At 40.1% G+C, this 23701-nt stretch overlaps 1 protein-coding gene across 1 annotated transcript in view; it reads left to right on the top strand.

Moving 5' to 3' along the window:
* UTRN (utrophin) overlaps window positions 1-23701 on the top strand; it is a 341691-nt gene that overhangs the window by 61966 nt on the left and 256024 nt on the right. Inside the window, exons 4-12 of the mRNA XM_054514244.1 lie at window positions 10478-10570; window positions 12007-12084; window positions 13816-13908; window positions 14771-14943; window positions 18265-18380; window positions 19367-19530; window positions 20136-20339; window positions 21329-21510; window positions 22208-22358. Of these exons, the coding sequence (XP_054370219.1) occupies window positions 10478-10570; window positions 12007-12084; window positions 13816-13908; window positions 14771-14943; window positions 18265-18380; window positions 19367-19530; window positions 20136-20339; window positions 21329-21510; window positions 22208-22358 (1254 nt within the window). The remainder of the gene's footprint in view (window positions 1-10477; window positions 10571-12006; window positions 12085-13815; window positions 13909-14770; window positions 14944-18264; window positions 18381-19366; window positions 19531-20135; window positions 20340-21328; window positions 21511-22207; window positions 22359-23701) is intronic.

Below are 23701 nucleotides of genomic sequence, written 5' to 3'. Positions count from 1 at the left end.
GGTGTTGAATGGAGTCAGCTGGGGCATTGTTCCAAGGTGTCAGGAACTGCATTCAAAGCCCTTGCATGCCTGAGTGCTTGGCCTCCCTTTCCATCATGTGTTCCCATTGCTTTCCAATACAAGCTCAATTTCTTTTTTTTATGTACAGAAGCCTTATACAGTCTTACTTGTGCATTTGCAGTGTTCTTGCTGCATGTATTTGTGATTCTGCTTCTCCAGGTCCTGTGCTAGTGCCTTGACATCTGCGTTGGCCAGCATTGACAGGGCTTGGAGCCAGGCCAGGATATGCCAGTGTGAATAAAGCCAGACATCCCACAGTTTTACAGCATCTTAAGCTCTTTTTCCTACTCTGTGGTCTTCCAAAAATGCGTTTGACTTTAGGGTTAGAGTAAAGAAGAGGAGGAGGTGCGTCTTGAGAGCAGAATGCATCCTTCAGGGCTGAGCTCCAAGTTAGCCTTTGAGAAGGCAAGTGCTCAGTGTGGGGCCCCTGCACATTTCCTCTCCTGGGTTCAGATGTGTCCCCTCCCCTGGAAGGGCACCAAGGGAAAATGAGAGTAGACAGGCCAGTAGGAAAACTGATGAGTTGTTCTTGGAGCGCTTTGGGGTATTGTGGCTTTATATGCATCTTAAAATTGAAACAGTTAATTCCTCATTGTACCGGGCATTAATTCATAAGGTAACTGCAAAGTCTTCTTTTAGCTTTTTGTGTGGTGTGCTGAATAGATGTTTTCCTCCATTTCTGCTTCTTAATTTTCTTTCCTCTGTTTTGTCATAATAGTAAATGTCAGGCCCTACATTGTGAAGATATTTTGCATCTCCATTGCTGACCCTTAGCAACTGTGATAAATCTTTTTAAAGGCAAAATTATACCTATTCATGATAATTAATTTCACATGACCCAAGATACCTGAGGTAAAAGACATTTCAGAAGTGGTTTTTTTTGGGGGGGGGAAGGAGAATTACGGAGTTCAGTGTATTAGTCATGCAAGAAAAGAGATCAAAAAGATTGATTAGGCAATTTTGTCTGTCCAAGGTGACATCACCTAAGATGGTGTCTAGTCCTTTTTGCAGTGCAGTTTTTGTGGTGCAAGCAAGGAAATACTTGATGACTGGTGAAATATTCTACAGTCTAGTTGTTTCTGATATTTTTCTATGCTGAATTAAAATGTAAAATGTAACTTCACTCAAAAACAGCCAAAGCTTAAAAAGCAACAGCCTTGTTAGAAAGAAGGAATAATCTGGGTGGAAAGGAATTAGTGTTTGCACGAGCTGGCCTTAAAAAGGTCAATTTTAGTCTACTTTTTTCTTAGTCTCTTTTTATGAGAAGACCAAACAAACCTTTCTAGGCCTAGCATATCTTTTAGCCACGAAGCACAAAAGTAAATTTTTCTTCTATAGTAGGTTGTAAGTTATGGTAAGGATGACTACTTTCTAGCATAAAAGCAATAATATATAGCAGTTGATATCTCCCAGATATAGTCACAGCAAAAAAAATTGTGAGTTTTCTGCCTTCCTTTCAATTTCTGCTGCTTTCTACTCTAAGAACAAGGTGTGAGCAGCATCTCCCTTGCTGGACTTGAAAACTTGGTATAGTAATATGGGCTGTACGTATTGCTGACTTGGTTAATGCTCTGGGTTTGGGTCTGATTCTTAGGCTTGGTTTTCACCCCAGTTATTGGAGGGTTTGTGGGACCTTCTCAAGTACTAGAGCTGAACCTGGTCAAGGCACCAAAGCAAATCTGTTCCTTTAGCTGCTAATGAGACTAGTCAACCTGGTTAGCAGGATTTTTAATTTTTTTTAAGGTTCCAGTTGAAGTTATGTTGCTTGAAAAACTATAAATAAAAGGATAAACTTTTGGTCCTACAAGAGCAATAACTGACAGTGGTAAGCGGGGTCCCAGCTGCCCCTGCTGGTACTGTTGTGCAATGAGGCTTAATTGCAAGCTCAGGTTATTACTGTTACATTAAACATGTTATTGTAACATAAGCTTATGTAAATGCATTTATTAATGCATTTATTAATGCATTTACATAATGCATTACATGGAGAGAGAAAGACCTACAGTTACTGGTGCCTTGCTGTGCTATTTGCACTGATAGATCTTCCCTCCTTCAGTCATGTTGTCAGTCGAGTATTTTAGGTGTTAGGTGAATTGAACTATCTTTAGCTGTTCAGCTTTGCTGCTTCTTAAACTCATGTCTGTCATCTAGTAGAATCAAAATTTTCAGCATATCTCAGTGATGAGTATTAGTTTCGCCTGCCATCCCCTGTTAGTCTGGGGTTTTGAATAGCTGTTTAGTTGCTTGTAACTATTTGAGCACCAATAGTTAAAAATAATTTGCTCTATAAGGTGTCTTCTTATGATTATAACTTTTTATTTATTTGCTTTACTTGGTATTTGAAATCATAGTTTTCGTACTAGTGTCGTGTTGAGATGCCACAACTCCTTGGCAATATTCAGCATGGAGGTAGAGTATACCCAGTGAAAATATATCTGTCAGTATAGCTACTATCTGTGTATGATGTCCTGTAACTCCTGCATGTTAGTGGAAGGAGAATGGAAAAAAGTACCACATTTTCATAAAAATACTTCTGTAAACATTGTCTATGGTCTTAAATTAGAAACTGGTGAGATTATTTGTTGACACAGTTGTTTACTTTATGCAATGACCTTTTTGCTTTCTGATTTGTTTCCCACATTGAGTTCCCATGTGCTGGCCTTATAATGTAGCAGCACTTGACATGTTTTTTACTTGGTCTTGGTCATGATAAAGTGTAGGTCTTGCTCCTGTGTTGTTTGAGTTTAAACTGGTTACCATGAGTTCCCTGGGAATGTACTTGAACATTATGAATGGTTCATGCTATCATTTAAGAGTCCAACCTCTCCAATACTTGCCCCTTCTCAAAGGAAATTGGTCTTTACAGTTCTACTACTGCTTTGATCTATGCATTGAGCACATTAGATGTTAAAAATTGTCATATATTGATTAAACAGAATTAATTAAAACAACTCTTAACTTCATAAAAGTGACATTTGAAGATAAAAGAATCTGATTGAAAATCAGTATGTACTGCTTTCTTGGTGTTCCTGAAGTGGCAGATAATGTAAATGGCAACCAGGGCTTTTCCCAGCCCTGCTCTGAGCAGCTGGAACTTGTCTGCTGCATTCCCTTAGTGGTGAAGGTCATTTGTATGATTTTATGAAATGTGTTACTTTCCTGGTGACAGCCAGTGTGCATTAACTGTGAAACTGAGAGGACCTTTCATCTTGGTTTTAATGTTGTGGCTATAAGGTCTGAATCAGTATCACTGAGGAGGATGTGAAATAGAGGTGGCTTATCTCTTATTCTCCAATCTCTTTGGCATTCATTAATTGAAAAAGTTAGGTTTAATAATGTAGCTTCAATAATTATTGATTTAAAGCACAGGTAAATTGTCTGCTACAGATAATTGGAATGAGAATTTCATGTTTCTAGTTAAACAACTAGGTAAACATTTAACCTTCTTTAATGATTGCCTTTCCATATAATTTCATGTTCAAGAATAAAGAACTTAAGTAGTCATGATAAAATGATAAATAATAGCTGGTGTTTGAAAAAAAGGAGGTTTTGTCCTACTGAGAATTTGCGACTCCAGTTTTTTCTCTAACTAGACTCAGTTTGATACTATTCCTCATTGGTAATAAAGGGACAATTAAGAATGTTCTACTGTAGAACATACTAAAGAATGATCACTGCCTTGTAGCTGTGGTGGCTTTAGTAGAACAAACTGTAAGTGTTGATGGCTGGGCTTTTGACTGTCAGCAGCATTGGATGACTTAAAAAAAATCTGATCTGGATTTTGTTTATATCTTCTTCCACTTCTTGGGAATGCTTTCTGGCAAAGAGGAGAAATGATTACTGCACAGTCATGTTGGCTGGCCTTCGTTGTGAGTAATTCTAGATGCACACAAGGAAGTGTGAGTCACCCTCTTAAACCTGATCCAGGTAGAGGGACTTGAAAGATGGCCAAAGGGGCATGTGAGGGCAGCTGGTGTGAGAAGAACACTGTGTGTGGTATCTCCTTCCCAAATAGTGCTGGTGTCTTGCTGGAAAGTGTAAAACTGATGTCTGAGATGCCTGGTCTTGTCTACGTATGGTAGCCAGCTGGTCTCCAGCTCAGAGATCATTAATAAACTGCTGCTTCCTTGTGAGGTAAATCAACAGAAAAAGTTGTTTCTGCTGTGGATAACTAGCAAAAATTCTTTGTCTCTTTGTCTCTGTTACTTGTGTTCACACAAAGGCTGGCACGAAAATGTTTGTTGGAATAAATGTAATGTGATGGATTGGATCTGGTTCTGATCCTTGTGTATGTGCCTAGTGGTGCATAACAAATGTTGTCACCATGCAAAGTTCATGAGAACACAAGCAAGCCTAGCCCTCAGCTTATGTACAGTCTCTAGCTTTTTTTCTTTAACTTTCCTTTCTCTTGCTCTGCCTCCCTTTCACTTTCCTTTTTCCTCTTCTTCTTTCCCTTACACCAGCCCTGTTAGGTGAATCAACTCCTTTCCTGCTATCAGTGCTAATTTAAAGCACTGGGGAACCAACACTGCTTCTTTCTGAGTCTGTTAATTATGTTCTTTTGTCTGTTTTATCAAGCCCTTGTGTCTGTTACAGTAACTGTGTACAGCGATGCTGGCAAAGCCTTCTTGAGCAGGCTGAGGGAAAGAGATTTCTGCCAGGATTTTTTTGGTTTGTTTTTTCTGCTCTTGCGGCAAACATAAGCAAAGCTGAGAAAAACTACCTTCTGTTAAATGGTAAGTGTTCAGTGAGTGGGATGTGAATGCTTTACACCCCAAACCGGCAGATCTTCTGGTACGCGTGTCCCTGCCTGTCCTTTATGCTGTCTTTGTAGTGTAAACTGGACTCTATTTTGTCTTTGAGAAAGGACCCATTAGCTGCCTGGTATTTGTACAGTGCTCAGCACAATGTAAGCTGCTCTTTAAGTACTTACCAACACGACCGTGACTAGCCATTTGCCCTTGTGAAGGGCTTCGTATGGTTTGTCAATGTTACTCTTTCTTATAAGACAAATACTTAAATTTCTCCATCCATTATGCTCAGTGATGGACTGCTTCTCCTTACAGGATGCTGGCAGGGGCTGAACTACTTCGTACTTGTGTAGTCTTTAAGTATTTAGAAAGTGAGTAAAAGGTTAGTTCTGAAGAAGAGAAACTTAGATTGCCTTAGTATACTGTAAGCCAGACAAGAATCTATAGAGAGAGAAATGCATGTGCTTTTTGAATACTGCAGATTGTGTATTTATTTGTGTGTGTATCTGTAGCTACAGACTTCATTTTTCAGAAGGCCAGATTATTTTTTGGGAGTTAGGAGTGGGCAGTATGGATGTGGGTAGGTATGGTGAAGGAAGTAAGCTGCAGAGCCCTGTGCCTTACCTTTTGTCCTCCCCCAGAGCCCAGGCTCTTTGCAGCAGCCCACCAGCCTGCCCCAGCTGGTCTCAGGGCTGCCTGCTTCACCCCAGTGCAGTCTGCATGGAGCAGGTGCCCTGATGCTAGTCAGACTGCTGGGTTAGAGCCAGGCTTTAAGTGGGCTCATGGCCCCTGGAGTAGTAGAAGTACAGGTCCAGCCTTAGGGGCCATGGAGTGCAGCTCCCAGATTGCCCTTGCACTGCCACAGCAGCCTGCCCCAGTAGGCTTGGTGGTGGGCATTGCTTGTGAGGTGATGGGGTTCTCTGTGGGTTTTATCACAAAGAGAGGGTGATGGCAGCAGCCTGGCCTGGCTCAGGGCTGGCTCGTACCTGGCACAAGAGGGCATGCATGGCTGCTTGGTCAGCTTTGCCCCAGAGTTTTAACTTGTCATCTCTTGGGAAATAAAGGTATGGGACTATCACTTGGGGCTGCCATTTAAAGAAATTATTTTCCTGCACCCTTCTATGCTTAATAAACTTCATGAGTCATGTGGCTGTCAGAAGCTGTAGCTGTTCTGTTTGCATAAAGAAAGTAGAAGACTTCCTGAAGCACAGTGGCTTGCTATTGAAGTGCATCCCAAGAAAGCCATCCAGTATCCAGCTGCACTGGAGGACAAAGCAGTGATGTTTCTGACTGCAGACTATATGGCTCACATAGCAGATCCTGCATGGAAATGTGCATTCAGGTATGAGGAAAATGCGTGACTGGGAGGAGGCAGTGTGAACAGAGCAGGATGCAGTGCCTGTGCAGTCTCTGCTCCATTGGGACATCAGCTGACTGTTAGGGCTGGCTTTATGCGTTGATGGGACAGCTGAGGCTGCCTGGGTGGCAGCTGCCACCAGGTGTGTGCATGGGATTCAGGTGGGTGTGGGAAGCTGAAGAAGCAGGTTTCCAGCTTTCCTGGTGAGTGTGCTTCTGTGGAGGTGGTGATAGGCTTGGTAGGGTGGGTGTTGCAACCCTTTCTTAGCAAACCTGAGTCACCTTGCATGTGGGAAAATACATCCTGTGAGCTGACTTCTTTCCCTCGGAGAGCATTTAGTAGACTTGACTAAATACAGAGGCTTTGTATATCGCATTGTCCGTTTTGAGGATAGTGGGTACTTGAACAAACAAAGAATGAGTAGCTTAGTGTACAAAAATAATTTAATACTCTTCTGTTGACTCCTTGAACTGACAGCAAAACATGGTGCTCTGCTGGCCATCAAAATGGAAAAGTCATTCTCCTGAGAAAGCAGATTAAATTATTTCCACCATCACAGCAGGGAACATTGCATAGGGCTGGAACGTACTATGACCTGTTATAATGCATGACTGAAAGCAGGAAGTTATTCAGCTTATTTTCATGCATGTGAAGTGAGGGGATGGAAGCAAAGAAAGAAGGCTGTATCCTCTTAAAACTCTTGTTGCACTGTATTAGGTGAGGGGATGGAAGCAAAGAAAGAAGGCTGTATCCTCTTAAAACTCTTGTTGCACTGTATTAGATGAGGTATCTTTCTGCTTTTTCAGTAGTTCCAAATCCTTTTTAACTTCTGTACCTAAGGCAACAAATTCATTGAGGATATATGGCTGTAACATTATTAGTTTTGGTGTTACATATGTGTGTGCTGTTCTAATTATATATAATTAAAATTAATTGTATAATTATAAAGGCTTTCCTTCTGTAGGGCCTTTGATGGTGTCTCCCACAACATCATTTGTCACTTAATTGGAGAGATAGGGGTTTGATGAATGGACTGTTAAATAAATGAAGAATTGCCTAGGCAGCTGCATCCAAAGATTTGCAGTCAACTACTCAATGTCCAAATGGAGATCAGAAATAAGTGCTGTCCCTCAGGGGTCCATAATGTGATCTGAAGGGTTCAATATCACCAATGACGTGCAGTGGATTTGAGTATGCCCTCAGGAAGTTTGCTGAGCAAGTGCAGTTGATGTGCAAGTGGGAATGGAGGTCACCCAGAAAGACTTCAGCCTAGCGGAGTGGGCCCATATGAATCTTGTAAAGTTTGTTGAGGCCAGGTATATGGTCCTGGCCTGCACCTGCATCATGGCCTTCCCCAGTATCTGTACAGACTGGGAGATTAATAGATTAAGAGCAGCCCTGTGGAGAAGGACTTAGGGGTAAAAAACTGGACATGAGACAGCAATGTGTGCTTCAGCTCAGAAAGCCAACCATACCCTGGGCTTCATAAAAAGAAGTGTGGCTAGCAGGTCAGTGTAAGTGATTATTCCCCTGTACCCTGCTCTGGAGAGGCCCACACTTCAATGACTAAGAAGCTTAGTTTTTGGTTTTTTTTGTTAGTTTTGTGCTTTCACAATGAGTGTTTGACTACTACTGCATCCAGAGACCTCTGTTAGCTCCTACTGCTTGCTTGTCTGGTCATATGAACAATTTCCTTGTGCCCTTAGCAACCTATTTTTACTGTCTTCAGTGTGGTGATGCAAACCAAATGTAAACTAAATTTTACTGGGTTGATTGCTCTGTGGCTGATTTCCTCCTGTATTACACCATGCTCAAACAGGGAGCCCTAGAGTGTGTTACTCAGGATTGCATCCAGATGTTTTTTTGAACATCTCCAGTGAGGGAAATTCCACAACCTCTCTGGGTAATCTGTTCTGTTGTGCAGTCACCTGCACAGGGAAGGTATTCCTTATGTTCAGGTGAAACTTCTGTCAGTTTCTGCCTGTTGCCTCTTGTCCTGTTGCTCTACTGAGAAGAGCTTGGCTCCATCTTCTTGGGACATTCCCTTCAGGTACCTACAGACACTGATCATGTCTCAGTTGTCTCTTCTCGAGGCTGAACAGGTGCAGTTCCCTGAGACTTTAAAGTGTAAGAGATGCTCCAGTCCCTTGATCAACTTTGTTGCCCTTTGCTGGAGCTACTCCAGGAGTTCCACATCGCTCTGGTACTGAGGAGCCCAGAACTGGACACAGCATGCGTGAGTCACACACACACACCTAGTGAGATGTGGCCTCACTAGGGACTAGAAGAGAGACAGGATTACCTCCCTTGACCTACTGGCAGTGTTCTTCCCAATGTCCCTGGGATACCATTGGCCTCCTTAGCCACATGGGTACACTGCTGGTTTGTGGACAGCTTGTTGTCCACCAGGACTCCCAGGTCCTTCTCCACAGAGCTGCTTCCCAGCAGATCAGCCCAAGCCTGTAGCAGTGCATGAGGTTATTCCTCCCTCGGTTCAGGACCCTGCACTTGCCTTTGAATTCCACACAGTTCCCCTCTGCTCATCTCTCCGACCTGTCAAGGTCCCTCTGAGTGGCTGCACAGCCCTCTGAGGTATTGGCCACTCCTCCAGCTTTGTGTCATCTATGCTAAGGAGGAATCTGTCCCTCCATCCAAGGCATGGATGGAGACGTTAAACAATACTGGGCCCACTATTGAACCTTAGGGGACACCACAAGTGACAGGCCTCCAACTAGACCCTGTGCCAATTATTGGGACTCTCTGGGATTTGCCATTCAGCCAGTTCTCAATCACCTTCCACCTGTCCAGTTCACACACCTGGGTTTGCCTATGTGGATATGATGGGAGACAGTGTCAAAAGATTTGCTGAAGTCCAGGTAGACAGCAGCCATCGGTGTCCTCATCTCTCCAGCCAGTTGTCCTGTTTTCGGCTCCAGCATGCTTTAAAAATTTGGTTGAGTTGCTATGCTGCTGTGAAGCATCTGAATGAAAAGTACGTGCTCTGAGAAGATCATAGTTACCACTGTTTAGCTGGTTGAAATTGTTACGTTTAGTAATGTTTTTGTACAGGAAGCTAAAATATTTCTTTGCAGCTGTTCAACTCTGCCTTTTTTTTTTGTGTTGGTAGTTTTTGTAGTATCAAATCTAACTAAATGGGGCACCTAAGAAAAACCCGTATGACTTTTGGAGAAAACCAGATATTTACCAAAAACAGGGTTCACTGAGCTGTTCAGTTCTCTTTTTTTCCTGATTTGTTAGCCAGTATTTGGCAATTACCAGCAGCTGTAGGGCAGGAGGAGATAAGTGAAGACAGGAGAGATCTATGCCAGCTAATTTATGTCATGTAAGGTGGGTCTTTGACAGCCTTCTTTCTGAAGAGCAATGTTAAAAAGTCAAGGTGACAGGAAAAAGCAATATTGGAGCTTTTTGTGGTACTTAGAAAATATTTTTCTTCTCCTCAAATTGGCACTTGGAAGGGACACTGAAAGCAGTAGTTTAATTGATTTCTTGGCAGCCAGCAGGTGAATATTACTAAGCAAATGCACTTGGGTGTTGGTGGCTGTGTCTTCTCCCCCTGCCCTGTAGAACTGTTCCACGGTAACTTCCTTATGGTCCAAGAAGAGATAATATAAAAAGGAAGCATGGAAAAGGTTAACATGATTCCACTCTGATCTGCCATGATTTTTGTACAGAGTCCCTCCACTCCCAAAGAAAGTAAAAATTAGAAATTTATAAGTTTAGAGTACCTCTGGGTTTCACATTATGATTCTTTTCCATGGTAGAGAAAGTGATTAATTTGTTTCAATAAATATCATACCTTTTGATCTACTGGTTTTTGTAGAACAGTGGCTCCTTACACAGGGCTCAATTCCAAGTAATTTTTTTTGGTCCTTTTTTAAAATCTGACAGAACTTGTCCCAATAGCTTTCTGAAAAGCCTCTGTTTCTTCTTCCTTTAGATGTAGCCAAAAAAAAGCATTCCTTCTCAAATGACTCCTCAAACTTGCCAAGTTTTCTTTCTTTGCCATCTTTGCCTGTTCATGCATCCACCCTAATCTGAGCCAGGATGCACTGATTTGGTTCCTTATTATAAGGCTGCTGATGCACAGAACCACAGTGATAGGGAGGAAAGAAAATAACACTTAAAAAGGGAAGGGTTCCTTCTTGATCATTGTAGCAGTCCCCTAGCTTTCGTTTACTACTTTTAGTGCCAATTAAGAATTAATTAAAAGATGCAAAGTAAAAAGTATCTATTTTCAGGGAAGTTCTGCTTAAATATTGTTTTTACTACTCTTTTTTTTCTTCTGCAGAGTGGGAAGGCCCCAGTGAAAGACATGTTCACAGATCTCAAAGATGGAAGGAAGCTTTTGGACCTTTTGGAGGGTCTGACAGGGAAACCTCTGGTAAGAGAAACATCTGAGTCATATTTCCATTTATTAAAAAAAAACCAGACCCATGAATAAACAAAACACAAACCGAGGCATGTGCTTTTTTTTTTAATTTTAATTTATATAAAACCTTAATTTGCTTGTAATGTGTACTTGTTCTCTACAGTTCCAGTGGAATTCCCATGAACTCCACTCATGAGATACAGGGTCAGGCTGACCTGCCTGACCCTCGCTTGAGGGTTTACATAATGTCTAGCAAAGCATGTAAAATCAGTGGTGGTGTTCACATAGTGTATGTTTTTAGTAGAGATCTTTTAAGGTCTGTTTCTGGATGATCAGGTTGACCTGTGTTCAGCTGGATCCCTGTGGGCTTCTAGTAAGCCCGTGAAAGATCCCTTAAAGAACAAAAAGAAAGTAAAAAGACAACAGCTAGTAGGTAAAAATCTGTATCTCCATTGAAAAATTGTGTTGTCTAGAGACAGGAAAAGGCTGAAAACTGCTCAAAATGTGTTTGGGAAAGTGGATGTGGCTGAAAACTATTCCCCTGCTAACATTAATGGCTCTTCAGAAAGATGCATAAAATATGGTGATACCTGTGCCATTACTTATTCTTGATTTCACTATTTATACTGTCTCAAATTTGTTTATGGCCCTTATGAGGAACCTTCAGTCAGACAAAATTTCACATTGTGAGCTTACTTTATTTTTTAAGCAGATGTGTTTTACTACTACTTTTAATAATTTGTGGTGTGATTTGAACTATGATGAAAACAACATGAGTTTTTTGTTTCTAAGTTGATTACTGTGTTCCAAGTTCAGTTCCATGCTCTTGTAGTATGATCGCTTTCTGCCATAGGAATTAAATTATGGTGATTAAAACAAAATGGAGTGGCAGGAATTGTCGAGTTGAAGGTTTGTTTTTATTGGTGGGATTTTTTTTTTGGTTGTGGAGGTTTTTTTTGGTTTTTTTTTTTTTTTATTCCCCCTGATATTAAAGGGAAGGGAAAGTCAGGAAGCATGACTTCTTCCCAGTATGCAAAGATTTAGCAGGCTTTTGGTGCCAGAAAAACAAATTGCTGCTTGTTCTCTCTTGGGAGCCAGAAAATTTCAAGTACTCTGGCAAATGTTCAAAAGCCTCAGATTTTCTCCAGGAACTCTTCCTTTGCCTTTGCATTGCTGGTTTATAATTCTGTAGATGCTGGGAATAAAAATTTTGGCCTTACGGAAAATGAGCTGAAACACATTTTGAATCCAAGGCCTGTCCCTGTGCCTTTGGTTAGGGAATATTGTTCTGACCAGTTTTCATTCTGAAATTGTTGTGGATGATCTTGTTTGGGTTTTCTTAATACTACTAAAAGAAAGAAGTGAAAATTTGGAGATTTATTTCTCTAATCTTGTTTGATATGTCCATTAATTCTGATGTTGAACAGATTGTAACTTTTTATTTTCAGCCTAAAGAACGAGGTTCCACCCGAGTACATGCCTTAAATAACGTCAACCGAGTACTGCAAGTCTTGCATCAGAACAATGTGAGCATGTTTTTCCACAGCTTTTTGAGAGATTCTTTAGTTTATTGTTGTATGTAAATGAGTTCAGAATGCAGGGAGTAAAGGTTTTTTGTATCTAAAATGAGACCTCATTGAGATAGGTAAACTGTTCATAGTTTCTTATATGATGTAGAATTTCACTGTCCAGCAATTTTGTGAGATCTTAAAATGCAAACTTAATAATGTTATTAAACTACTAATCACAAAACTGTGGTTTGTTGAGATGTGTGCAGCTCCTAAGAAAAAGTGCCTTGAACCTTTGCTTCAAGCAAACCGAAGGACAAAACAATAATTTCAAATAATGCTGCATAATTTGTGCACGAATCTGTGAGGGGATGGCAGGTTTTGTGGCTCTATCCTGCTCTCCATTTCCAGGAGGGTCTTTTCATTGAGTTCTGTCATCTCTGTGTCAAACGTATAGTGTTTCTAATTTGCAGCTTTGGTGACTGGTCAGAATAGCAAACAAGCAAACAAACAATCAAATCATACTTTAAGAGAAATAAAAGTAATAATTATTTAGCTTAATATTTGTTTTTAATGCCTGGAAGACAGTAGTGCTATAGTAAAGTGGTTTTAGTTTTTCTTCCTTTTTTGACGAACAATTCCTGATAAGTGTGCTGCCTATACTTAGAATTTCTATTTGTGAATGTCAGGTCACTAAAATAACATAATAAGATCATTTTGGAAGTAAAATACATCAAATACAAGAAAGCATGGGCATATTTATATAAACTGCTTATTGAATAGTGATACAACATGCTGTATTATACTGCAATTTCCCCTCTGTGTTGGTGGACTAGTGTCATATTTCTTGGAAGCAGACAAAGCTGGCAGTGGGTTCTTTTTGTTCTTTGAGGTACTGTAAATATTGATTAACTTTTTAAAGGCTAAATAATGAGTTTTTCAGCTTGAAATTGATTTATTTTATTATGACAATAAATGAAACAATACTGAATTGCAATAATTATTTTTTCCTGAGGCTGACAGCATCTGGGTTTTTGGAAGTAAACAGATGGTCTTAGTTAGCTGAAGGTTGTTAGGGTCATGTAGTTGATTTATGCCTACTGCTTTGCTTCATTAAAAAGTGTGTTGTGTGTTACGATGGAGGGAAAAGGCATCCACTGAGAAGCAGTTGCGTTCTGTTGTTTGAGAGTTTGTGGGCTCTGCAATATTCATAACTTGTGAAATAATTTATAAAAGTGTTTAAATATATGTTGCAAGGATTGGACAAACCTAGGGTGTAGATGATCAAGTAATCCTGTTCACCTCATCCTTTAAGCAGAATGGTTCCAAGTAAGGAAAAGTCAACTTGTTTGATTTGTAAATCAAATTAAAATATAAAAATAACTGAGGACAAAACATGCTTAACTTTTATTTTCCTTTCAGGTTCTTTATGCTTGAATTTCTGTTTTTCAGTTTTGACTGAGAGTATGCACCTGTACATATAGAGGAGAGAATAAAACTTTTTCTCTGGAAAATCTTCTTTGGTGCCATCTTTTGTCATGCAGTTTAAGCAGTTAATGTTAAGTTTATTTAAGCAGTTGTCATGACAAATTCAGATGAACAATTTTCTGTCAACTCTGCTTTTCTCTTCAACTACTTTTTATTTCAGAGCACTTGGTAATACTTGGCAGGGCAGCCAAGGATGTGGGGTGGGGTTGTTACTTGGAGCTGTGATAAGTGTTTAATAGAGAGTTGATTCAACCTCTCCAGGTGGAGTTGGTGAATATTGGAGGAACTGACATTGTTGATGGGAATCACAAGCTGACGCTGGGGCTGCTGTGGAGCATTATCTTGCACTGGCAGGTGAGAGGCTACTGTGAGATCTCTTCCTTTCCAGGAATCACGTACATTGTTCTGCTGTGAGTTTCTCAAACCTTCCCAGGCTTTTGGGGGCAGAAAATACTGCTTCTATTTTGGGCTGGTAAATAAAGGCAGGCCAGTATTTGGTTTCTACTTGAAGTCTATTGGCTGCCTCCCATCATCTGTATTCTCGTATGTGCCCAGTTGTGCTCAGCTGCTCAGTTTACTTCCTGCTGGTGTGAATTGCAGAGAGGCTTTTCAGGCTGAAGCATTGTATTTCTATTCCTTCCTCAAGGGCTTGAGGCAGGTAGTGTTTTACTGTTTAGGTAGCTGTGTTTGTCTTGCATCTTACAGCTGCTTTGTAGGTTTGTTAGTCTTATAGGTTGAATTGTTCCTGGTTTATCTAAGTATCTGGGAAGATCATTGAATTAATTTGGAGGGACTTTGGTAGATGTGTATAACTAGCACCCAAATAACAAACTAGTTTTGCAGGATGAGCAGATATCTCTTCTTGCAGAAAACTTATACAAGCTGTATTTTTGGAGTTTGTTTACTGGTGGAACCACAGCACAAGGCAGTGAGAGTATTATTCCCTATGCTTAGAACAGACAGCACCAAGGAGAATGAGAGGATCATAACGTACGAGTAATGTGCCATTATTACACAAAGCATCACTGGCATTTGTAAGCAGTAGAGGGCAAAGATGGCCTGAAGACTGCTAGTCCCAAATTTCATGTGAGGAATTGGAGTTTGATTCATAGCTTTTCATGGGGAAACCCTTTCGATGATTTGTGCAGTAGTTTGGTTTTGCAAGGAGAAAAAGTGGGGCATATGTTTGTAAGGTGTAGTTGTTGCTGTCTTGCAGGTGAAGGATGTAATGAAGAACATCATGTCAGATTTGCAGCAGACCAACAGTGAGAAGATACTGCTGAGCTGGGTTCGCCAGTCCACCAGACCTTACAGTCAGGTCAATGTTTTGAACTTCACCACGAGCTGGGCTGATGGACTCGCCTTTAATGCTGTGATTCACAGACATAAGTAAGTGGCAAACAGCTTGTCTTTGACCTAGTGAAGTAAATAGCTTTTTTTCTGTGTCTTTGTGCTTGAACATTTGACAGCTTCTGGCCTATTTCTGTGATGCGTTTTCCAGGATTCTTATTTGCTTGTCTTTTTTTGCGGTAACAATAGCAGTGGTGGGACATTGCCAGCATATTGCAAAGGCTGTAGCCAAGGCAGGAGCGTAACAGAGTTCCTGCACATGCACAAACATTTGCTAATTGCAGTGGGTTTACATCCCACTTGGTATGCATTTTAAAGTGAATATATTGAAAGGGTCTCTGAGGGGGAAGGAGGAGTTGACCATCTTCTTCACCTGAATTTCTCTCCTACCTGCCCTCCTTTGCAAAAAGAAATGTTTCTTCCCTTGGAGATTGCCGTATTAATTTCAAAAAGAAGATACAGAACTTCAAAATGAAGAAATGAGATGCTTTGTAGTTTTTCTGGTGTTTTTTAATTTAATGTGCATGAAGGATGATGTATGCAGTTCTTTCAGGAGAACTGTGGGGCAGAACATCAAACTCTTTAGGTATCTGTAGAATATTCTTTACTTTGTTCATTATACTTTATAAGGAATAGAGTTAAAGTTTCTTTGCACAGATCTTTTGTCTTTCTGATTTTTGCAAGAATCTTCAGAAGTTTAAATAAATCATCATTACAGATTCTATTAAAGTTACATACTTTTTTAACTTCCTTTTTAAAAATCTCTTTGAGATCTACTGGGCAATCCATTCTAATCCAGTGTCTCTTAAATGAAGTCAGCTCATTGCTTTGCAAGGTCTGACTGTTCTAACCCATAAATAACCATTTTAATGTGAAATGGTATAATAATTTCTAGAATTTAACCAGACCTCCTGGTCACCAGGTGTTTGACACAGCAAATGCTTTACAAACACTCAGATTTACACCCAGCAGATGCCAAGTGTTTGCAGAACATACACTCACTTTGAGCCTGCTCTAAAGTGCCCATTTGGCCTGTGGTAACTGCAGTAGGCTCTGTCACAGGCTCGCTGGCTTCAGCACAGGTCTGCCCTGACATACCTCTGTGTCTTGTGGACCAGGGCTGGCTTATGTTCAGCCTTCATGGCTATCTAAGGAGGGCCAGCACCACTCTGAGGGCTTCTGCAAGTTTGGCAGGGCTGCTGTGCAAGGACAGAGCAATACTGCCAAACCTCTCACTGGAATTTATCGCAAGTATTACGAAGTCCCTCTCCTGGATTGTGTGAGCAGTCGTGGTGAAGTTTTCCTACCAGCACAACCGCCTGTAGTGGCCTTGCTCTGCTGCTAAATGTGTGAAGCTTTATGATGGAGAGTGTGCCAGCTTTAGACACAAATGAAACATAGGTGACTTGAGAGAAGCAGAAAAATTAGTTTTAGGCTGTTTGTCCTTTTGTTTTAACTATGTGCTTAGGCTTTGCAGGATCTGAAGTCTCTGCCCTTTTCAGAGCACTTGTTAAGCAGCAAAAGCCTCAGCTGAAAGCTTTTGACTCAGTAACTGTGCTTTCCTGTGATTTCCTAAAATCTGGGTCTAAGTCTTTTATTCCATATTTCTTGGAGCCTGACAGCTGCTGGCATGTCAGAATTCAGCTTTGTTGTCCCTGGGCACAAGTCCTTTAGTCAGAGAAGCACCATTTCCCCCATACTTTTAAGAAATCTTGAGCTGGGTTTCTCTTTTCAGCTTTGAAGGAGAGACTTTAAAAGCACTTGCAAGGAACAAGGAGACTGGGGCAGGTTGCAGAAGCCGTAGGACAACAAAGCTATTTAACTTAGCCAGACAGTAGTGCTTCCCTACCTAAGGGGCATTTTTCAGTATTGCTTTTATATTTTAGTTTAATATGACACTTAAAAGAGGAGAATCTTGGATTCCAATTAGATATTTAATATCTTTTCCCATTATGTATCTATCAGCAATTGTTAGTTGTACTACCTCTTGGCTACAATATCTAATAACTTTGTAACACTTACAGCATGTAAGTAACTTATTACCTCATATAATTTTAGTAGCCGTTTACTGCTCTCTTTCATTTACTAATATTAGCTTAGCTCCTCTTTGAATTGAATTCTGCTTTTTGGTTTGATTTTCTTACTCTTAGGTAAGTACCTAGTTGTGATCTATTATTTTGTTTTCAAAGTCAGTATCTACTAAAGATTTACATGAATCTGTGGTTCTCCTTGCTGCTTTTGCATTGATGTACAGTGTTCCATGAGTTTCTATGCATATCTTTGCTCCTGCTCACCCTGCTTTCTTCTGGCTTTTTGCTTTTTAGGCTCTGTTGGCTTAGGGACTTCCTGTTTCACAAATGTAATGACTTGACAGATTATAAAGCATACTCTAAGTCAATTTACAACTGAATCAAATAGTAAAAGAATTAAAGACAAGCCCATCTCTTCCTCCCCAAGTTATAAAGTACAGAATCGATAGCAGTGTCTTGATGAGAAGCCACAGTTGCAGGAGAATAGAGGTGTTTAAATGGCTCTGCAGCTGTGCTGCTGCAGCACTTGGCTGATCATGCCCCACAGGTGTAGGCACTGCTAGGAATGGGCCCTGTTTGCTCCCTCTGCTTCCTGTTGTGTGCTCTGCTCTTTCCCCTTGAGACCCACCAGCATGTTTTGGATGCACAGCTGGACTGGAGATGCCCTTGGGTTAAAACTGATCTTAGATGAAGGCTGCTGACACTGCAAATTGACCAGCTCCTTGGCCTGGTTTGCACTGGGCCTCATGAGCACTTGCGATGGGATGTTTTCTTGTAGGCTGTTGTTTGTTGTTTGTTATGAGGGAAACAAGACCGTGGGGTGGAGACTGCTGTTTCTCCTGGCTGTGATGGCCTGGGGTGGTCACTGAGCCACATCACAATTTTGGAATGAGGTTTTCCAGGAACAGAGTGACTCTTGATTACCCAGCAGTGCTTGATGCAGAAAATGTGTAGTAATAGTAGTGCTGTAAAAGAAACAGCTGAGGAAAACTGATTCTGGCATAAATTTTAAACAAAGCTTATGTGTTCTTGCTAGTGGTATTTGATCTCATGTTTCAGTCAATGACTTTGTTTAGGACGTGGAATGGAAAATGGATGTTGTGTGAGCATGCAGTCAATTAATTTGTGGTCATGAGATTGTCACTAATAAGTGAGAATTGTGCTTTTTGTTTTGCATTTGTGTACATGCACTTATGTTGGTATTTGGTATATATGTGTATGAACATATTATTTGGGTAGCTATTATATATGCCTAACTTGATATTCTGCATGGTATGGGCTTTTCTTATGTATAAATTTGCTTTCATTCTTGTTTTGCTTTCACTTTTAGACCTGAGCTGTTCAGCTGGGATAAAGTTACAAAGATGTCTCCAGTTGAGAGACTGGAAAATGCTTTCAACATAGCCAAGAACCATTTAGGAATAGAGAAACTATTGGATCCTGAAGGTGGGATACAGTTATTTTACTTGACTAGAAGCTTTTTTTGAGCTCTCGTAAAAGAAATTTCTTCTATTGACACTAAGTATGAATAACAATTCTATCAGCTTTGTGCAGTGCTATTTAATTTCAAACTTTAAAATTTGGATTTAAGCAAATGCCATTTGTTAGGGTAAGAGTACAGATGTACATGTGTAGGCTTTGGTGTTTTGAATATTAAGGTTTGGGTTGGCTTTCCATCCAGGGACTGTGTAAGGAAGGTGAAGTTGGTATGCTGACTTTGTTTCCTTTTAGGTATGAGCTGTGCTGCAAGGGTGTGTTCTTTTCAGGTGCAGTAGTGCAGTAGAATGGGGCAGTTTAAGAGCTCAGAATTTATTGTTCTTTACACACACACTGAGTAGCAGTAGCTGCCTAGGAATGCCTACCAGGAAATCTTTATGGCTCCTTTTAAAAATACTGACCTGTTGCTTTGCTTTAAGTGAGCCTCCAAAGGTTCATTCTGTGAGACAAGCACCACCTTCTTATGAAAAAAAAAAATTCACTGAATGGGTACTGTTCATAACCCAAGAGAAGTCAACCTGGCTCAGTGAAACTCTTTCCAGTGTGGAAAACGAGAAAATCACCTGACTGGCAATGGGAAGGGGGATAGAGCCTAAGTGGAAATGTTTGTATGTAGGATACTGTCCTTGATACATTTCTGCCTGGGAGATGCTTCAGAATAATTTTCCCCAAATGGATTTTATTCCTTAGCAACTTCATGTCTAGGTTCTTACTTCAAAAAGATCAAGACTTTTAATGTGGATTCACTTCCAAATGTAGAAAATTTATTTTTTCTTTTCTTTTTCCTCCTTCATGGTACTTTCAATGTGTATCCTGACTGGTCTCTAAGTTAAAAGTTTATGAAAGGCTGTTTGACAGGACGATATGTGAATTGTTACCTGTGTTCTATCTAATGATTTAAAAAATTTTCCCCATGTTTTATCTTTTTGATGCAGATGTTGCTGTACAGCTTCCAGACAAAAAGTCCATTATTATGTATTTGACTTCTTTGTTTGAGGTCCTTCCTAAGCAAGTTACAATGGAAGACATTCGGGAGGTGGAAACCCTTCCAAGGAGATACAAGCAGGAATGTGAGGATGGAGAATTCAGCGTGCAGCAGGTGTGTTTCTCATCAAAGCCAGCCTTTATTTTTTGTAGCTGTCATTTTAGCTCATCTTCATGATTGTCAGTTTCTCTGGATTATACCTTCTGTCCTGGGCAACACTACTGGGAAAATACAAAAAATCATAGCAACTTCTTTGTCATTAACTTCAGTCTTTCTGCTTTCCTTCCTTTTTCTTTTCTGAAATATGTACAAAAATCTTGTGTATTGAGATATAAAATTCCATTTGTATTATGCTGCCTTTTTTTTTTTTCTTCTCCTCTGTTTCATACGTCTTGATCAGCTAAAGAGGGTAGTCCACAGTCTTTAACTGAATTTTCCATGGAATTTGTGATGGTTAGTGGTAGTGATGAGGTTTTGGTTGGTTTTGAGATTCACTGTTGACAGAGCAAGATTAAAGTTGTACTTTCTATTCAGGTTCTTTACTAATGAACTTGAATTTTAATATAGTGACTTAGGCCTTTCTCATTAAAATTTATCCAACAATTTTTTAAACATTTTATGAAGGCTTGAAAGAGATCTTAGTTGTTCTGTTTTTGATACCATTTGGGAGGGCATCTTCTGTGCACTTCTAAGACATCTCTTTTCTCTTGGCTGCCTAGACTGTGGCACTTGAAGAAGACCAGGACAGTTCTAGAGCAGAGACTCCCAGCACAGTGACAGAGGTGGATATGGACTTGGATAGCTACCAAGTTGCTCTGGAAGAAGTTCTTACGTGGTTGCTGTCAGCTGAGGATGCATTTCGGGAACAGGAGGAAATATCTGGTGATGTTGAGGAAGTCAAAGAACAATTTTCCACCCATGAAGTAAGCTTCTCTTATAAATTCTTCTGTTGTGGCTTGGCTTCTTTTTTTTGTGTGTGTAAATAAGCTGCAGCGCTTCCATTTCCTAGCCTTTATTCAAGGTGAAATTCTTTTTAGAAGAACCTAGATTGAAGCATGCTTTGAAACCTTAATGTAATTTTTTTAAATCAGCCTTTGGTGACTGGTTTACAGGTGTGCATAATACAAAGGCAGTTTGATCTCAGACAGAGGTGTACTTCCCTGCTGGCAATTAAAAAAAAACCTGGTCAGCCTTATGCCACTTGCTGTTAAATAAGGGTAATGCTGGAATTGACAATGATGTCAATTTATTCAGTGGTCCTCCTGTGATGGTTAGGATAGTTTGTTTCAGAAACATGTGTTGATGCTTCCAAATTATTGTTTTTTACAAATTTTGGTTTGACTTTGTTCTAAATCTGAAGAAATGCCCTGATGTTGCTAGAAGGTGATTGGCATGTTAGATATTTTAGTTTTTTCCCATGCCAGCTTGCTATATAAAATCGAATATAGAGTTTGAATGCTGATCAATAGGAGGAATTTTTTCCTTGTGCTACAGTTTTAAAGCCATGAAGCAAAAGAAGAGATATTCTGGATTTACAGTAAATATATGTTGCTAACTCATAGGGTTCTAATTGCTTTCCTACAATATATTTCAGATGTTGTTTTATGTTCTGTTGGCCATAGGTAAATTCCTGTTTTATATTTTTGGTGTTTTTGCTTGAAGGCTTTCTTCTCCCCAACAGAGCATTCATTGAGGTGGTCAGCTTTTTTTTCTCTGTTTTACTGGATCCAGGGTTTTTGTAGTGCTTGGGAAATCTTGTGTTAAGGAAAGGAATGGGTCTGCCATGGTCATTCATGTGATGGTTCCAGCTCCTTCTAGAGCACTGATTCAAACATTATAGGTTTTTAGGATATTTACCAAGTCATAAACTCTGATAGGACCTCACAGTCGTGTCTGCTTGTACCATTTCCAGGGTTTTATGATGGAACTGACTGCACACCAGAGCAGTGTGGGCAATGTTCTGCAGGCTGGAAACCAATTGGTGGCCCAGGGAAATCTATCACCTGAAGAAGAGTTTGAGATCCAGGAGCAAATGCTGCTGCTGAACTCCCGCTGGGAGGAACTCAGGGTGGAGAGCATGGACAGGCAGTCCCGGTGAGTTCATGACACACAGCTGCTTCTAGAGGTTCAGGACTGACCTCTGGTGCTTGCTGTGTATTGGAGAATTTGGTTTGCATCTCTTTGTAAGACTCTTTTTAGAATTAAACATTTCAGTTTGTGACACAAAATCCTCCTTCATACTTTAGGGTGAAACAAAAGAAATGTGGTGGTTTTTTTTTTTTGGTCATTGCGTAAAGTATTCTGTGAATTATTATGTAGATGTGCCAGACTAATTATATGGTATTTAAATGCAGTTGTTGCATAAACTACTGAAACAATATGATAAACACATTTAAGTTTCTCAATAAAGCATATAGTGGATGTGGATATCTATGGGTTATTTACATAATTAAAAAGCTTTTAGAAGAATTTTTCCCTACATATGGGTTACCAAGGTAAGAGCTGGACATCAATGGTGAAACTGTGTTTGTTGTGACTTTCAGCAGTGGCTTTATTAGCAGCACATTGGAAGAAACAATCTCTGATATAAATTGCATAATTAATGAACATTTTTTGAGAAAGAAACAAGAATACTTATCTGTGTTCTTAGCTAAATGGTGAAAATTTTATTTGGTGACAGGTAACAGCTTTATGTATGGCCTTGCTTCTTTCCTATATGAACTAGAATTTAGTTCCTCTAGACACAAGCAGAGTTACTTAGTGTCTGAAGTAACTCTGCTTCCCCCTGCAGCCTGCACGACATGCTGATGGAGCTCCAGAAGCAGCAGCTGCAGCAGCTGTCTGACTGGCTGACGGTCACAGAGGAGCGCATTCAGAAGATGGAATCTCAGCTCCTAGCAGAAGATTTGGAGTCACTTCAAAAACAGCTGGAAGAACATAAGGTAAACCTTTTGCTGTTATGTAGTATGTATAGGAGAAGTATTTGAAAGATGTGTATGTTGGTAGATTCCTTGACTGAGAAACTTGATTGTCAAGAGTCATATATGGCTGTATTTGGTATTTGGAAAAGGATGATGTTGTAGAAAGGAATTAGAAGCTTTAACTTAACACCCAAGCACTGCTGTCTAGCAGGAGCTGTTCTATTTGCTTCATGCAGGAAATGAAACCTGTTGGGAAAATTGTTACCCTTACTTTGTGGAGAGAATAGGGCCTCTCCTGGTAAACTGTTGATGTGAGGAACAGTACGAAAGGGACTATGGGCAGACTTTAATTACTGGCAGGCATTACTAAAGCCTGCTTGAGACCTGCACATTAAAATAATGTGGGAGTCAAAATCATCAGGGCCTTCCAAGTCACCAATTCCAGTCCCTGCTTTTGCAGGGATCACATCCTAAGGGAGGGCTTAGACACTGCTTTCTCATGTGTGCAGTATTTTGGAAGTGTTTTTTCTCTCTGTTGAGTTTTTGGGTGCAAATCCAGCCTTTCTACCTTGCGATGTTTTTGTGAAGGGGAAAGATGTCCTTTTGATATTTGTTGTGGTGCAGCTTTAGTTTTCATGCTCAGTACTGAGGTTTGACCTTCTCCCCAGCATGGGACATACCTCACAGAACAAGAACACTGGAGTATTTTTAGTCTGTGTAGTTTCCTGTCCTTTGTTTTCAAAGTCTGGAGAGTTTGAGGCATGTGTTTCATGGAGTAGGTTAGGATATGCTGCTATAAAAAGTGACATTTACACTGTAAAGGTGTGTTGATTTTACAGAGATATTTTGTAGTAGGCTTTAACCATTGAATCTGTTATTTTAGAAGTTGTATGAATATTTAAATCTACAGATTGCCTTAAACTAATCTGAGCTGTATGTTTTCTGCAGTTTTCAACTATTATCTTAGGAGCATCATGGTCAGTTATTGCACTATTGATACTTTTGAAGTTATATTGTCAACTCTTGAAAAATGAGTGTTCTTAATGATGCCCTATGTTGCTTGCTTATTAACAGTAGCAGCCATGTGTAGAAACACTTAAGCTCTCCTATGTATAACATCAAACATATGGAAAGTCATTGCAGTTGTCATGTGATTCTCCTAGTCAAGTATGGGGCATCCAACTGAAAGCACTCCATCTTTTACAGCATTTTAACAGAATGGGTTTGGGTTCTTTTCTAGCAGCCTTTTGCTTACAGATTTTAAACTGTGCAGTGATTGCCAGTGGTAAAATCTGTGCTTAGCTGTTGAATCTGAAATACCAAAGTTCTTTAGCCACAGCTACTGTGGTAGTAACTGTGGCCAA

This window comes from Molothrus ater, chromosome 3, assembly GCF_012460135.2.
Source record: "Molothrus ater isolate BHLD 08-10-18 breed brown headed cowbird chromosome 3, BPBGC_Mater_1.1, whole genome shotgun sequence".
Classification (NCBI taxonomy): Eukaryota; Metazoa; Chordata; class Aves; order Passeriformes; family Icteridae; genus Molothrus; species Molothrus ater.
Note: the sequence above shows the minus strand (reverse complement) of the source record. Positions and strands in the feature narration are given on the sequence as shown.